The sequence below is a fragment of the Emys orbicularis genome, chromosome 9 (genome assembly GCF_028017835.1).
Source record: "Emys orbicularis isolate rEmyOrb1 chromosome 9, rEmyOrb1.hap1, whole genome shotgun sequence".
Taxonomy (NCBI): Eukaryota; Metazoa; Chordata; order Testudines; family Emydidae; genus Emys; species Emys orbicularis.
The window spans coordinates 43,199,095-43,214,475 of NC_088691.1; the positions used below are offsets into that span (position 1 = coordinate 43,199,095).

Consider the following 15,381-nt stretch of genomic DNA (forward strand, 5'->3'; position numbering starts at 1 on the left):
CGAGTGCCACTGCTCCGACCACTAGGCCTGAGCATTCTTACCTCAGTTTCTGACAGGTTTCAATTAATTGTCAATATGAAGTCAAAGGAGAATTTTCCATAAGAATTTAGTTTTCCAAATTATATGGGTTTTTTTCATTTTTCATGGCTTTTCACTTCTCAGAGAAAATACACCTCTACCCCGATATATCGCGACCCGATATAACACGAATTCGGACATAACGCGGAAAAGCAGCGCTCCGGGGGGGGCGGGGCTGCGCGCTCCGGCGGATCAAAGCAAGTTCGATATAACACGGTTTCACCTATAACGCGGTAAGATTTTTTGGCTTCCGAGGACAGCGTTATATCGGGGTAGAGGTGTAGTAAAGTTTCTTTATTAACCTGTCATCAGTAAAAATTGGTGTACAAATTAAATAAGTATCTTGCATTTATTTCTATTCACCATCTATTTTACTGTCATAGAAAACTAGAGAAATGTGCTTTCTGAAACTTTTTTGAACATTAGTTAAGGTTGATCTTGGACTTTTTTTCCCCTTCAAACTACATAAATCTAGGAAATAAAAAGATAAAGTTTACTTTTCCACTTTCATTTCTAAGAATAAACTATTAATGATATTCTGTATATTCCCTGTTAAGATCTAAAAATCACATTACCACAATTCAATAATAACCTGCTATGGAGCCTGAACTCCATCCACTGCTACTTGCAAGAACATTGCATGATTTGGAAAACTAGTGTGGAAATCAATGCAAATTTAGCAAAGATAATATAGATAAGGGTGGAATGAAAAAGAGAATAATGTCTGGAAAAAGAAATATTAAGAAACCTAAACAGACATTAGCTAGTAAATTGACCGTGTAGTTTAAAGCTTTTTGAATTGGGGACCCTCTGTCTTCCTCATAACATGGGCTGTCTCTTTCCCATTCTACCTGGCCGAATAGGAATATTGCCTTCCCTGTGGTTGCAAGCCTACAAGAAAAGGATCACTGCATGTGGGATTCAGTGTGAGTACTCTGCAGATAGTGATACCTGCAATCTGAGCAGCACATGGCAGGCTTGCAGAGCTGAGAAAAGACCCACTGTTTCCAACTCACAATTTTACTGAGAGTCTCATAATATTTGGTGTTTTTCTTAAAGCCCCAGTCCCTGGAATCATGAGATTACATAAGAATCTCAGTTTTCATTTTTTAAAAAATTTCTAGCCCTCATTGTTGCAGAGAAAATCTTGAAAATGTGAATTCTGAAGGCTCAAAGACCAGAAAGCAAATGAAAGGCATTCAACATTTATTGTGTTTTAATATCTCATGATTTTAGCCAGTCTCATAATTTTGGGGGCCTGAGTCATGATTTTTGAGTCACAATTTCAAAACTATTATTAACACGCAGGGTGTTGGAGTCTGGCACATCCACTTCTCCAGATGAAGACACCCTCATATCTATATATAAATGGCAACTAGCCTCAATATACAGAAGTGAAGGGAACACACAGGAAGCCACGACCATGTTAATTTTTCACACCAATCTGATCCAAAACAGAAATGAACACCTACTGCTGGCTAATCCAGCCTTGAGCACGTACCAAGCTGTGATTGCAGTTATTTCTAGCTATCCAGTGACAAGTGACAGAAACAGATCTCCCAGTAACTCTGAATTACTGACACAGCAGGGACTAAAAGCTACTTTGCTTTGCCATTTTAAGCAGAAGCCTCGGTTGTTTCCCTCAGATACTCTTCCCCAGCTAAATACATAGTGTTTCTGTCTGGCTCACTTGCAGGAATGTTTGTTCTCTTTCTCTTCTTGCTTGACTCCCCTCCATTCTCAACTGCACTTTCAGAAACCAGAGGGCCAGTTGTGTTGGTAAACTGCAGAGGTCCGTTGTTAGTGGCAGGATCAAAGGGCAGCTGGCTTAATCCTGTAAAAGAAAAATAACTCATTAGGGGGATATTTTCAGATTTTCGTGATCTTCATATAGACATTGGAGAAGAAAAGACACATCAGATACCATATACTGCATGCCCTGAGGGACTAGTGCAGGATTCTTTCCCTCATTCTGTTCTCCAGGGATTTGTCTGATAGCTATCACAGCAAACCAGGGTTGAATGAGCTCCCCCTCCCTGCCCTGTTGATGAACTGGGGGAAAAGACATAAGGAACTGACTGTATTTGCAGACACACTTACTTTACTCAGGTCAGAGTGTTGGGGAGGCTCAGGATTAGGGTAAAGGGTTGGTGCGGACTCTGGGGTGGGGCGGGGCTGGGGATGAGGAGTTAGGGGTGCAGGCAGGCTGCCCCGGGGCTGGGGCCAGAGAGGAGGACTCCCCTCAGTCCTCTCCCCGCCGGCAGCAGTGAGCTCTGAGGGAGGGGCCCCCCTCTCCCCCCTAGCAGCACACTCACCCCGCACCACTATCACTGCACGTGCTCCTAGGGCCCCTCTCAGGTCCAGGAAGCCCCCTCGCCTCCCCTATGGTGGGTGCTGGGGGGGGGGCTGCCATCACATGTGCGTGCGCCTCCTCCCCTGCTGCTGCCCCTCACTGTAGCCTCACTGGGGGTGAGGGATGGGGCTGCCCCTTGCCCAGCGTGGGGCAGGAGCGGTGACTGTGAGCGGGGGGCCCCCCTGTGCTGGTGGAGGGTCCTGCCGGAAAATGTAAGGGTCCAAGGTGGAAGGGCAGGGTAAGGGCAGCCTGCCCTGCCACTAGTGGATGGGGGGCGCTAGGACCCTGCGGTAGCAGTTGATGATGGGAGCCAGCAGAGCGGAGTCCGCCTGGAGCTGCAGGGGAGAGGCAGGGACACTCCGGGACCCGGGGCAGCAAGTGGGGCCGGGGGACACTCAGGTGTGGGGGGGTGGCAGGCAGGGCCGGGGATGAGACCCAGCCCCAAACATTGGTGGAGCCGGGCCCCCGGGCCCTGAATATTGCTGGAGCCCGGGCACCACGGGCCCATACAACTCGCCGCCCCTGCACAGAACCATTTGGCAAGTGGTTCTTCAAAGACAATGGATGCCAGATTCTCATTACTGGATTCCATCAACCTAGAGGTATCCAAGGACATCAGCGCTGCTCCCTCTGGGCACAGAACCACTTTGGTAAGTGGCTCTCCAGAGAAGACAGGACCAGGCCCTCAATACTAGATTCTCTTAACCTAGAGACGCTTGAAGGCCAGAAACGCTTTGGCAAATCGCTCAGAGTCAAGGGCTTTTGCTCCCCCTTGTGTACCTCTGGAACTTTCCATGAGTGGGGAGACAAGGAAGGTAGAGTGGCTCCAATGGCTAGGACTCACCAGATGGTTCTAGAAGCTTGTCCAACAAGTTGGACTATGCAGAGGCCTCTCAACCGAAATTCCACTACATGAAGCAGCACTAGACTCTGAGTTTGAGAGTTTTGCAAGAGATACTCAGTTATGTACTTATCTCACAAGCTAAACAAGAATCTAAGGGGCAATGTGATACAGTGGAGCAAAAGCTGCTAGGAACAGTATGAGACTGTTCACAATGGAGTTCATCATGGAGCACAGTGGAGTTCATCTTCCCTCACCACTTTCTGCTATGCTGTATTCCAACTTCTTCATTTACAAGTGTTTACATGTGACTGGAATCTTGGTAAGGATTCCAAGCTAAACCATGCATGGTCTGGACAGGTGGCCGGCTACTATTTCAGCCCCTATTGCGTAGAACGAGTGTTTGATTTCAACACACACTTTAAAAGCCTATAAGGTTGAGCTCTGATATTCCTATTGTGAGGGTTAAATATCACCATATAAACGTCTGAAACCTCATTATAAATACCTGAACTTTGACAGGTCATGAAGTTCACAAGCAATAATATGTTATATATAAATGCAAATGATTTGCAAACTCTGGGCTAAAGGAAGCAGTGCCCTTTCCTTGTGCAGAAGAGGGATGATCTTTGGTTTAGTGCACAAAAACTACAGCTAACTAAGAAAATAACTATGCAGTAGCATTCAGAATCTCCAGTCAGGATTGGGACCCCACTGTCCTAGATGCTGTACAACACATAGAAAGACAGAGTTCCCACCTTGTATAGCAATTTGTCACTTATGAAATATGGTGACCTAATGCAAAACAAACATTTTCCAGTGTCTGTGTGAAAATGGCAAATGGAGCTTGCCAAGAGACAGAATATTTTACTTCAAAACAACTCAACCTCTCTACCTCATACAATGGGCTGGAATTCTTTTCAGAAATCTGCTTTTCTCATGGCACCTGCACTAAAAATACCAGGGAATTCTCCCATCACTGCTCTAACATGGGGCAGCTCCAATTTAACATGGAGCTTTTGTACAGAATATCCTCCCATGTTTGCACCAGGAATGACTGTTTCTTCCTAAAAGTGGGTGGGGAACGAGGCCTTGCACCTCTGTGGCCCTACCCCTGTCCCTCCTCTTCCCCTCAAGGCCCCGCCTCCTGGCCAAGCCGGAGCCAAGGAGCCTGGGCCCCTCCCCCGGCCTCGGATGGGAGGGCCCCCCAGAGCAGCCCCCAGCCTGTGTCCTGGACCTCCTCCCAAGGCAGGTGGAGGGTCAGCAGCTCTCCACAGCTGCCCATGCGGCTCTTATCCCGACTCAAGCTTGGCCTGGGGATGGGGTCTCGGAGACCGAAGCGCTGCAGTCAGGCCATGGTAACAGCTGTCCAAGCAGCTGTTGGGCAGGAGGTCCGGGGGGTGGGGACAAGGGCCAGGGGCTGCTCTCAGGCCCCTCCACCCCAGGCATGTGGACAGTCCACAGCTCCCCACAGCTGCCCAGGTCCTCCGGGCTGGGCTCCAGCTTCCAGCCTGGCTGGGGCCGGGCCTCAGGGGTAAGAGGAAGGGAAGGGCCAGTGGCGAAAAGCGGATGGGCCAGGCCCGTCCACTTTTAAAAGTGAGAGGACCATGGCCCCTTGCCCACCCCATATTGACGCCCCTGGTTTGGATCACCATCTAGATCAGGGATCGGCAACCTTTGGCACGCGGCTCGCCAGGGTAAGCCCCCTGGCGGGCCTGGCCGGTTTGTTTACCTGCCGCTCCCACTGGCCGCGGTTCGCCGCTCCAGGCCAATGGGGGCAGCGGGAAGCAGCGCAGGCCGAGGGATGTGCTGGCCGCCCTTCCTGCAGCCCCCATTGGCCTGGAGCGGCGAACCTCAGCCAGTGGGAGCCGTGATCCGCCGAACCTGCCGACGAGGCAGGTAAACAAACCGGCCCGGACCGCCAGGGTGCTTACCCTGGCGAGCCGCGTGCCAAAGGTTGCCAATCCCTGATCTAGATAGTGTGCACCAGTGAAGGGTTAAAATCCATGTGCATTTTATATAATAACCTGGTACATGGATTGTGCCGGCTCTTTTCCAGACCCAAAGTCCAGAGTTTGGTCAAGAGACCAGAGGCCTAGCAAATAGTGATTAGCTAAGAGAAGCAGAATAAACAAAAGATAACCTTGAGTTGCCAAAATAAGCCTAGTCAGCAAATTGCCAGGTGCTGGAGCTGAGAACTAAATAATTGTGTCTTATTCAAAGTTGCAGATTGAACAAAGAAGCCCTGTTTCGGTTGTTAGTTTCTTTTGTAGAGAGATGTTGTTCCCACATATCCAACCTTGAGTTTATGAAAGGTTGGCACATGTCAGTATAAGATATGGCCTCCTCCCACCTCCCTTTCCCAGGGACCAATGCCTGCCTTAAAACACAAAGGAGACAATCTCTATTGTCATATATTTTCACTGTTTCTTTGTTTTAACCCCTAGAAATGTACCTGTTGAACAATCAAAGGAGTTGCTTCATTCCTATGAACCCCAAATCAGAATTCAACATATATATTTTATACTAATAACATTTTATCAAAGTATTAATTAAATGTTAACTTGCTAACTTGAGACCATGGGCGGAGACATTATGTGACCTGTTAACCATTGGCTAATGTGCTATCTTGTCTTGCGGCTAAACCTATCCTGGGGTGTGGAACTGCCTACCCCGTCACTTTCCCCCGCCCATGGAAAATCCATATATTCCATTGTAATAAATTGATTAACAGTGTCTCTGAGCCTAATAAGCAAGGTGACACTCCGCCAGCGCTGTGCGTAATGAACTCCTATGCTTAACCTCTACGCGGTGTGGATTTATGTTCCTTCAAACCGGCAGAGCAACTTTACAAAATGCGTACAGAATGGGGGACTCTATGCTGGGAAACAGTGGCTCTGAAAAAGACTTGGGAGGTCAGTGGATAATCAGCTGAACATGAGTTCCCAGTGAGACGTTCTGGCCAATAGTGCTAATGCAATCCTAGGATGCATAAACAGGGGTCTCTCAAATAGGAGTAGATAGATTATATATCTCTGTATTTGGCATTGTTGCGACCACTGTTGGAAGACTGTATCCAATTCTGGTGTCCACAGAAAGTTGACAAATTGCAGAGGGTTCAGAGAAGAGCCATGAGAATGATTAAAGGATTGGAAAACATGACTTCTAGTAATAGACTCAAGGAACTCAATCTATTTAGCTTAACAAAGAGAAAATTAAGAGGTGATGATCAGTTTATAAGTACCTACATGGGGAACAAATATTTGAGAATGAGCTCTTCATTAGAGCAGACAAAGGCTGGAAATGTTGAAACTAGACACATTCTACCTGGAAATAAAAACACAAATTTTCAATAGTGTGGGTAATTAACCATTGAAACAAAGTTCCAAGGGTTGTGGTAGATTCTCCATCACTGTCGATTTTTAAATCTGGATTGGATGCCGTTTTAAAAGATCTGATCTATTTCAAACAGGAATAATTCTGGAGAAGTTCTATGGGCTGTGTTATGCAGGTCAGATTAGATGATCACAGTGGTCCCTTTTGGCCTTAGAATCTATGAATAACTGTTTTCAGACTATTGGGCTTAGTGTCACGAGTGGCAACACTGGTCTTCTCTAAACTCCTTTTCCAGAAGCTTGTGATTTGCTCAGACATTTTCCTCTGGGACAGAAATTGTGATCACTCTCCAGTTCAGTGGTGGAAGCTTTCTCGGAAACAGAGAACAAAATCCAGAGGATTTATTGAATTATGTCAGCATTAAAAAGAGCTTGACGTTTAAAAAATGTTCAGTATTTTTTCCTCACACAGATAACTCCCAAACACCAGCTTTGTTTCAGAAGTTCAGACTCTGCCTTCTCATAGCCCTCCATGTAGGATACATTCTTTGCCAATTGAACAAGCTGGTTTTTTATATTATAAAATTACTAATGTGTGTAAATGACATTCCATGCACAGTATACCACTTTCCTTAAGTAAATAAGAATGTGCAAAAGAAGCCAATGAATCTCTCTCAAAATGCATCCATTGAAAGAGGGACAAGAGGACTTTGATTGGTCCTAATCAAGACCCACTCCACATCCTGTCTTGCCCTATGAGCCCACTAACCCCATCAGCACCTCCACCACCAACTATGATTCACAAACAAGCTTGGAAGGATTCGATTTTTCTTAGTATATGTCACCAAGCGTTGATTTCACTAGACACACACAAAACATATTTCCATCCATAATAGTTGAAATTTACAGATAGGCAAAATAAGTAAAATGAGAACTTAGAGTTTGATTTAAGGATATTAGCTTTTTCTATTTTGACGTGATGCTGACAATTTGTATTTTAATAGTCATAAAACGTTAGCTTTTTAAATCTCAATGTCTACTCTCATTATGTAATTTTTGTCTGGTTCCCTATAAGTTCTCACCACTCTGAAAATGTATATCAATACAAACCAGAAAAAAATGCTTGAAACCCATAATTTTATGCAATTGAAAATTTAAATGGATAAAAATATAAAAAATGCTTAAAAACAAACATTGATATTACCCATCAAAATTATATTTAAAAAAATCAAATTCTGCCAAGCATATTCACGAATGTGCTGACTGGTGCCCAGCGTACCCAACCTACCACTGCAGCTGTCTCCTGTAGCTCTGGCCTCACTCTCCTGCTGCTCTATGTAGCACTGGAGGAAAACGCTGGGGATCTCCATAGCGTGCAAATTATGGGGGTTCCTGGTTGGGACACTTCCCTACCTATGCTTTTCATAGATTCCTAGAATTTAACACCAGAAAAGACAATAGATGCTCAGATATTAATAGTGACATAGTGCTAAATATTATAGTCCTGGAGCCCTGCCTCTCCCTTCCATGCCCCACCTTACACTTGCCCTCTGCCCCTCCTCTCCCCCATCCACTTTCTCCACCCCCCCACCTTAAACCTGCCCCCTACCCTCCTCCTTCTCCTGTCTGTCTCCTACCCCATCACTTCCCCTGCCTCACACTCAATTCACACGCTCCACTCTACTCGCCCCTCAGCTGGTCAAAACATTCTTTGGAGGGGCTGAGTAAAACTGTCAGACCCCACTCTCTGATGGTAGGGGGCTGTGACATTACCCAGATGTAGTAGAAAAAGAGAGCCTGAGACATGAGGCCGGGTATAAGGGCTTGGTGTAAGGCCTAAGGCCCAAATTAAAGTCAGGTCCTGCTGATATATGGCAAAGTTAGCAAGAATCAGGCTATGAGCAAAAGTCAGGCCCTGTTACAAAGCAGATGCCTGCAGGTTCACTATTCAATACATGAACTTGGCAAGAACCGGGCTGGCATTGCAAAAACACAAGCACTCCTAGGCACTGAGTATTCATGTGAACACATTCCAGAAGGGTAGTACCAGAATACCCCGATACCAAATTTAGTATAAATACACTCCCCGAAAATAATACAGGGACACTCTAACCCCTCCTAAAGATAAGGTCAGGATGACAGGGTGATGGATAGAGATATTTTGATCGAACCAACATGTACAAGGTAAAGGGTGGTAACTAACCACATTAGAGGAGCATATTTTTCTAGATCTTTAATCATTGTTGATGCTCTCCTCTGGACTTTCTCCAATTTGTCCACATCTTTCCTGAAATGTGGCACCCAGAACTGGACACAATACTCCAGTTGCGGCCTAATCCATGCAGAGTAGAGTGAAAGAATTACTTCACATGTCTTGCTTACAACACTCCTGCTAATACATCCCAGAATGATATTTGCTTTTTCCCCCCCCCAAACAGTGTGAAACTGTTTACTCATATTTAATTTTTGATCCACTATGACCCCCAGATCCCTTTCCACAGTACTCCTTCCTAAGCAGTCATTTCCCATTTTGTATGTGTGCAACTGATTGTTTATTCCTATGTGGAGTACTTTGCATTTGCCTTACTGAATTTCATTCTATTTACTTCAAACCATTTCTCCAGTTTGTCCAGAGCATTTTGAATTTTAATCCTATCCTCCAAAGCATTTGCAACCCCTCCAACCTTAGTGTCCACACACTTTATAAGTGTTCTCTCTATGCCATTATCTAAATCATTGATCAAGATATTGAACAGAATCAGACCCAGAACCCATCCCTGTGGGACCCTCCTTGATATGCCCTTCCAGCTTGACTGGTAACTACTCTCTGGGAATGGTTTTCCAACCAGTTCTGCACCCATCTTATAGTAGCTCCATCTAGGTTATATTTCCCTAGTTGGTTTATAGGTCATGAGAGACCGTATCAAAAGCCTTACTAAAGTCAAGACATACCACATCTACCACTTCCCCCCATCCCTTGTTACCCTGTAAAAGAAAGCTATTAGGTTGGTTTGAGATTATTTGTTCTTGACCTGGCACAGCTCAGGGAAGAAACATGCCTCTTATAAGCAATCCTCTGCGGGGATCTGCTCTTGTGCCCAGGAGAGTGTTTCTTGCTCTCATGGTGGGACTTGTTCTTACTTTTTGGTGCCAACAGTTCCACACAATGGTTCATGCTCAGAGGGGCACGGCTAGACTGTGGAGGCCACTGTACAGGGTGGTCTCCCTGGCCAGAAGCCAAGTGCATTGGAGGCCTCATTGCCTCTTCCATCAGGAACGTGCAGAGACACAGCGCACTGGCCTCTCTGGTTCTGGGCGGAGGGGACTTACAGATCGTACACTTCGCCGAGATGTGTGCTTCTCCCAGGCAGTAGAGGCACCATTGATGCTCGTCACAGATGGAAAAGGAATGAGGGCAGGAGACGAAGCTCTTGAAGCCCAGGATCCTGAGCAATGATGAGGGATCGAGTCCCCCGACTGGAGAGGGGTTTTACTAAACTACAGACTGTGCTACAACAATAATCACTATATCAAATATATTAACTCTCCCAATAAGCTATACAGCATAAGCTAAGTCTAAATTATTTACAATAAAGGTAACTCTCTTCTCTGGATAAGAGTGAAGGAAGAATAGGGTCTCAGACTCAGGCCATGCGGTGGTATGAGGGAACTGGGCTGGCATCGACCCACACTGGCCCTTATACAATCAGTAAGGCGCACAAGGAGACATACTGTGCATGTGTGGGTCAACAGACGCTACTGGGAAAGAAACTTCTAAAGTCGGGGCATGGCACACATGTGCACTAACATGTGGAATACACATAGGGAGTATCGCTCAAAGAAGGATGTGATCATGGTTAGCAAACAGAGCCTGGAGCACTGGGCCTGGTGCAAGATTTAAGGCCTGAACCAGATGCTGTGAACCAAAGTCAGGCCATGTATTAAAGCAGATGCTTGCAAGTTCACTCTCCAGTACATGAACTTGGCAAAGCTGTTGCTAGTGTACCAGGTGTGACGTTGCACTCTGTATGATTTTATGAAAATATGCTAATGAGTATGAATATAATGTAACTGGAATATGCTTCATGCAAAAGGTCTCTTGTAAGGTATCATTACAAAGCTTATAATCTACTGAGTGTGGTCATCCTATTTGTATAAATGTATCACTCTTGTATCTGAAACTAGAAATATAAAATATAACTCTGAGGGCCTATTGTAATTATGCAAAGTGTGGGCCATTAATGGTGGTTTGGAATCTTGATGGCTCCCATTAACCAGGACAATTGTCTGTAGATGGCTCTATTTTACTTGTAAGTCTTCCTGTATACATGTGTGCTGGCAAGTAGGTAATGAAGTCTTACAGTGACATGTGATCATGTCCCCTGAACTGGAATCCATCTTTAACCTGGCACTTTTCCATTGAGAAGGAGGGGGTGGGAACCCAGAAAGGGACAAAGGATTCCCGCCTTATACAAAAGATATAGAAGTGGGTGGAACAGAACTAGGGTGACCAGATGTCCTGATTTTATAGGGACAGTCCCGATTTTTGGGTCTCTTTCTTATATAGGTTCCTATTATCCCCACCCCCTGTCCTGATTTTTCACATTTGCTGTCTGGTCACCCTAAACAGAACAAAGTGGAGAGCCATCATGAGAAATCTCCTAGCTACCACCTGAGGTGGAACAAGAGCTGTACCAGGGGAAAGGATTGTGCCCAGACTAGGAAGGCATCCAGTCTGTGAAAGAAACTTATTGAAACATCTCTGAAGGTGAAATTTTATCTGTATTCAGTTTTATTACTGTATTAGGCTTAGATTTGCATGTTTTATTTTATTTTACTTGGTAATTCACTTTGTTCTGTCTGTTATTACTTGGAACCACTTAAATCCTACTTTCTGTATTTAATAAAATCACTTTTTACTTATTAATTAACCCAGAGTATGTATTAATACCTGAGGGGGCAAACAGCTGTGCATATCTCTCTATCAGTGTTATAGAGGGCGAACAATTTATGATTTTACCCTGTATAAAGCTTTATACAGAGTAAAACGGATTTACTTGGGGTTTGGACCCCATTGGGTCTTGGGCATCTGAATGTTAAAGACAGGAACACTTCTGTAAGCTGCTTTCAGCTAAGTCTGCAGCAGTGGCGCACGTGATTCAGATGCTGGGTCTGTGTTGGAGCAGACTGGCGTGTCTGGCTCAACAAGACAGGGTGCTGGAGTCCCAGGCTGGCAGGGAAAGCAGGGGCAGAAGTAGTCTTGGCACGTCAGTTGGCAGTTCCCAAGGGGGTTTCTGTGATCCAACCCGTCACACCAGGCACTAGATATTTACGTAAATATATTCCAGCTAGTACAGATACATCCCAATTTAGTACCAAAGAAAATAGTTTAACAAAATAATGAATAGGGATGTTTTGTCCAAGATATCAGGAACAAGGAGAGGAAACAAACAGATGTTATGAAATACATAAGGTGGTGTGTAAGTTGTGTATTCCAGTTGTTTGCCTTAGCCTATAAATGGCGGGGTACTTTGCCTTAACCCTTTATTCGGCCACGGGGACAGCAGAAATTCCAGCTGCTGATTGAGCTGTTCTTTGCTCTTGTGTTAGCGGACCTGTAACCATGGAGCCAGGTCTCACGGAGCCAGGGTGTTAGCAATAAACCTGGCCGAGTGCCTTTGTCACTGAACAATGCCTGTGGTCTTTCTTTATAAGTAACATCAAAGTCTGTTGAACAAGCAGGCCACCTTATCTGCGGCTAAAAATAAGCAAAAACAGAAGCACTGAGAAGCCTGAACAGCGTTAGTACGGCAACAATGTTCCAGCCATCAGCACTCAACTACACTAGATGTCTGCTACACCAGCTATCTGCGCACGTGCACACACGCAAGCCAAGTGACAACATATAAGAACATAAGAAGAACATAAGAACGGCCATACTGGGTCAGACCAAAGGTCCATCAAGCCCAGCATCCTGTCCTCTGACAGTGACCAATGGCAGGTGCCCCAAAGGGAATGAACAGACAGGTATAACAACAGCTATACATGGAAATTGCATCTCAGCTGTTGACTGCTACAGCTTCTTTGGATGGCGTTGGAGGACTGTTTTCTTCATTCAGCTGGGTGTACTAAAAGTTTTGAAACTGCATGGAAACAGGTTTGGCTTCAAAGCTGTTTTTTCTTTTTTAAGCATTTTAATGTTGAAAGCACTCTGAGTCAATACAGATGACTCTTCTAAACTGTGAATTACGTTTAAAATGTTGCATTCTGACATTAATATTGATGCATTAACAACAATATTTTCCAGGTTGTGTATAAAAATTTACCACAAATATGAACTTGGTTAGTATTGAATCTCTAAATAACTTTTTGGTGCTAACAATGAAATAATTTAGTTTTGTAATGACAAAGATTTTTATTTCATGCTGAATTTATAAAAGACAAGTTATTAACTTTATAGCAGCATATGACAGAATTCAAGTTCTCTTTATTTAGTTACAGGGAGATAGCCATCTTTAAAACAGTTTATTGTGAAAAATCGTAATCCAAAGCCCCCTCACCCAGGTTGTTAAAAAAAAAAAAAAAAACACTAAACAAAAATGGTACTAACATAACATTTGCCAAGTATCAGAGGGGTAGCCGTGTTAGTCTGAATCTGTAAAAAGCAACAGAGGGTCCTGTGGCACCTTAAAGACTAACAGAAGTATTGGGAGCATAAGCTTTCGTGGGTAAGAACCTCACTTCTTCAGATGCAAGTAATGGAAATCTCCAGAGGCAGGTATAAATCAGTATGGAGATAACGAGGTTAGTTCAGTCAGGGAGGGTGAGGTGCTCTGCTAGCAGTTGAGGTGTGAACACCAAGGGAGGAGAAACTGCTTCTGTAGTTGGATAGCCATTCACAGTCTTTGTTTAATCCTGATCTGATGGTGTCAAATAAATTTATATATATATAAATTATAAATTATATATAATTTAAATTATATATAAATATAAATTATATATATTTATAAATAAATAAATAAATAAATTTGACACCATCAGATCAGGATTAAACAAAGACTGTGAATGGCTATCCAACTACAGAAGCAGTTTCTCCTCCCTTGGTGTTCACACCTCAACTGCTAGCAGAGCACCTCACCCTCCCTGACTGAACTAACCTCGTTATCTCCATACTGATTTATACCTGCCTCTGGAGATTTCCATTACTTGCATCTGAAGAAGTGAGGTTCTTACCCACAAAAGCTTATGCTCCCAATACTTCTGTTAGTCTTTAAGGTGCCACAGGACCCTCTGTTGCTTTTAACATTTGCCAACTATCACATTACTCATTTTGTTTATATTTATATCCCTTTCTTCTTCAACCCTATGTCTATTTAGACTGTAAACTCTTCCGGGCAGGGGCTTACTCGAGATTGTACAGTGATTAGCACGATGGGGTCTCAATCTCAGGGTTTGTCTACCCCTGAAATGCTACACTGGCACTGCTATAGCACATCACTGTGGACACTACCTTTGTCACTGGGAGGGGTTCCCCTGTCAGCATAGGTAATCTACCACCCCAAGAGGCAACAGCTAACTCAATGGAACAATTATTCTGTCAACCTAGTGCTTCTACACCGGGGATTAGGTCATTTAAACTATGCTCTGGGGTGTGGATTTTTCACACCCCTGAGTGGCATAGTTAAATGACCTAATTTTCCAGCATAGACCAGGCCTAGGCATTACTGTAATATGAATAAATGAAAATAATAATTAGGCACAATGTGCAATCCCTGTGTTCTGTTGTGTATTGCAGTCATTTGTCACACATTTATATGGCGTGTGTCACATGCCAGCAGGTTTGAAGGTCGAGAAGCATAAAGGCAGGCAGTGAAATGGCATCCATCTTCCCGCGGGTAGCCTGTGGCTTCAATCCCAACTGAAACAAATGGAAATAGCAGCTATCATTACCAGAGGCACCCCATCACAGTAGTGAGGTAGTGGCCATCAGAAGCTTCAATCCCATTGCAAGTTATAGAAACTGGCAGCCATTCTGAGTAAGGGAAAACTCTATTGAAGTCACAGATTCTATTGGACCATTAGTCTGATGACCTGTAAAGCACAGACCATAGAATTTCCCCCAAAATAATTCCTAGTGCATATCCTTCTGAAAAACCATCCAATCATAGAAAGTGGAATAGAGAAAGTAGCAAATTTGCACCATTTCATGACATAGGATGGGGGCGGGGGGAGAATCTGTCAATCTATCCCAGCAGGATTCCAACAAAAATGGTTGAGAACTACTGACTTAGCTCATTGTAAAAGCACCAGCTCCACTGGTTCTTAAAGATGTATTTAAATAAGTTTGGTTCTCACTGATTAGCATGACCCTAGAATCACAAAGAATTGTAGTTCTTTACTGGAAATGAGATTTTTAAACCTAAAAGCTCTGGAATTTCAGTTTTGTTCATTATTTAACACATCTCCTGAAATGATGACTGTAGTAAGTGACTACTATATTCTTCAAGGCACTGCATTGCCAAGAAAAAGTTCTTCTGGTAAGATATATAGTAACCATAGTGTGAGAACTCAAGTCAGTCTTATTTGTATTATTCAGTAAAGTAAGAAATTATCCTATTTCTAGGAAAAACACTTTACATATTTTCTATCATGCTCTGCATCTTCCTAATTATTTTTTGTTTTGTAAAATCCCAATAGAGAATGTACTGCTTTGATTCAGTCACAACTACAGAAAACACAGAAGCCTTTCTTTCAGGGATGTGCACATGGCTCTT

At 44.0% G+C, this 15,381-nt stretch overlaps 1 protein-coding gene across 1 annotated transcript in view; it reads right to left on the minus strand.

Moving 5' to 3' along the window:
* The window catches only part of ENOX2 (ecto-NOX disulfide-thiol exchanger 2), a 132,587-nt gene that overhangs the window by 84,582 nt on the left and 32,624 nt on the right, over positions 1–15,381 (minus strand). The window contains exon 2 of the mRNA XM_065410746.1: positions 1,769–1,912. Coding sequence (XP_065266818.1) covers positions 1,769–1,912 — 144 coding nt within the window. The remainder of the gene's footprint in view (positions 1–1,768; positions 1,913–15,381) is intronic.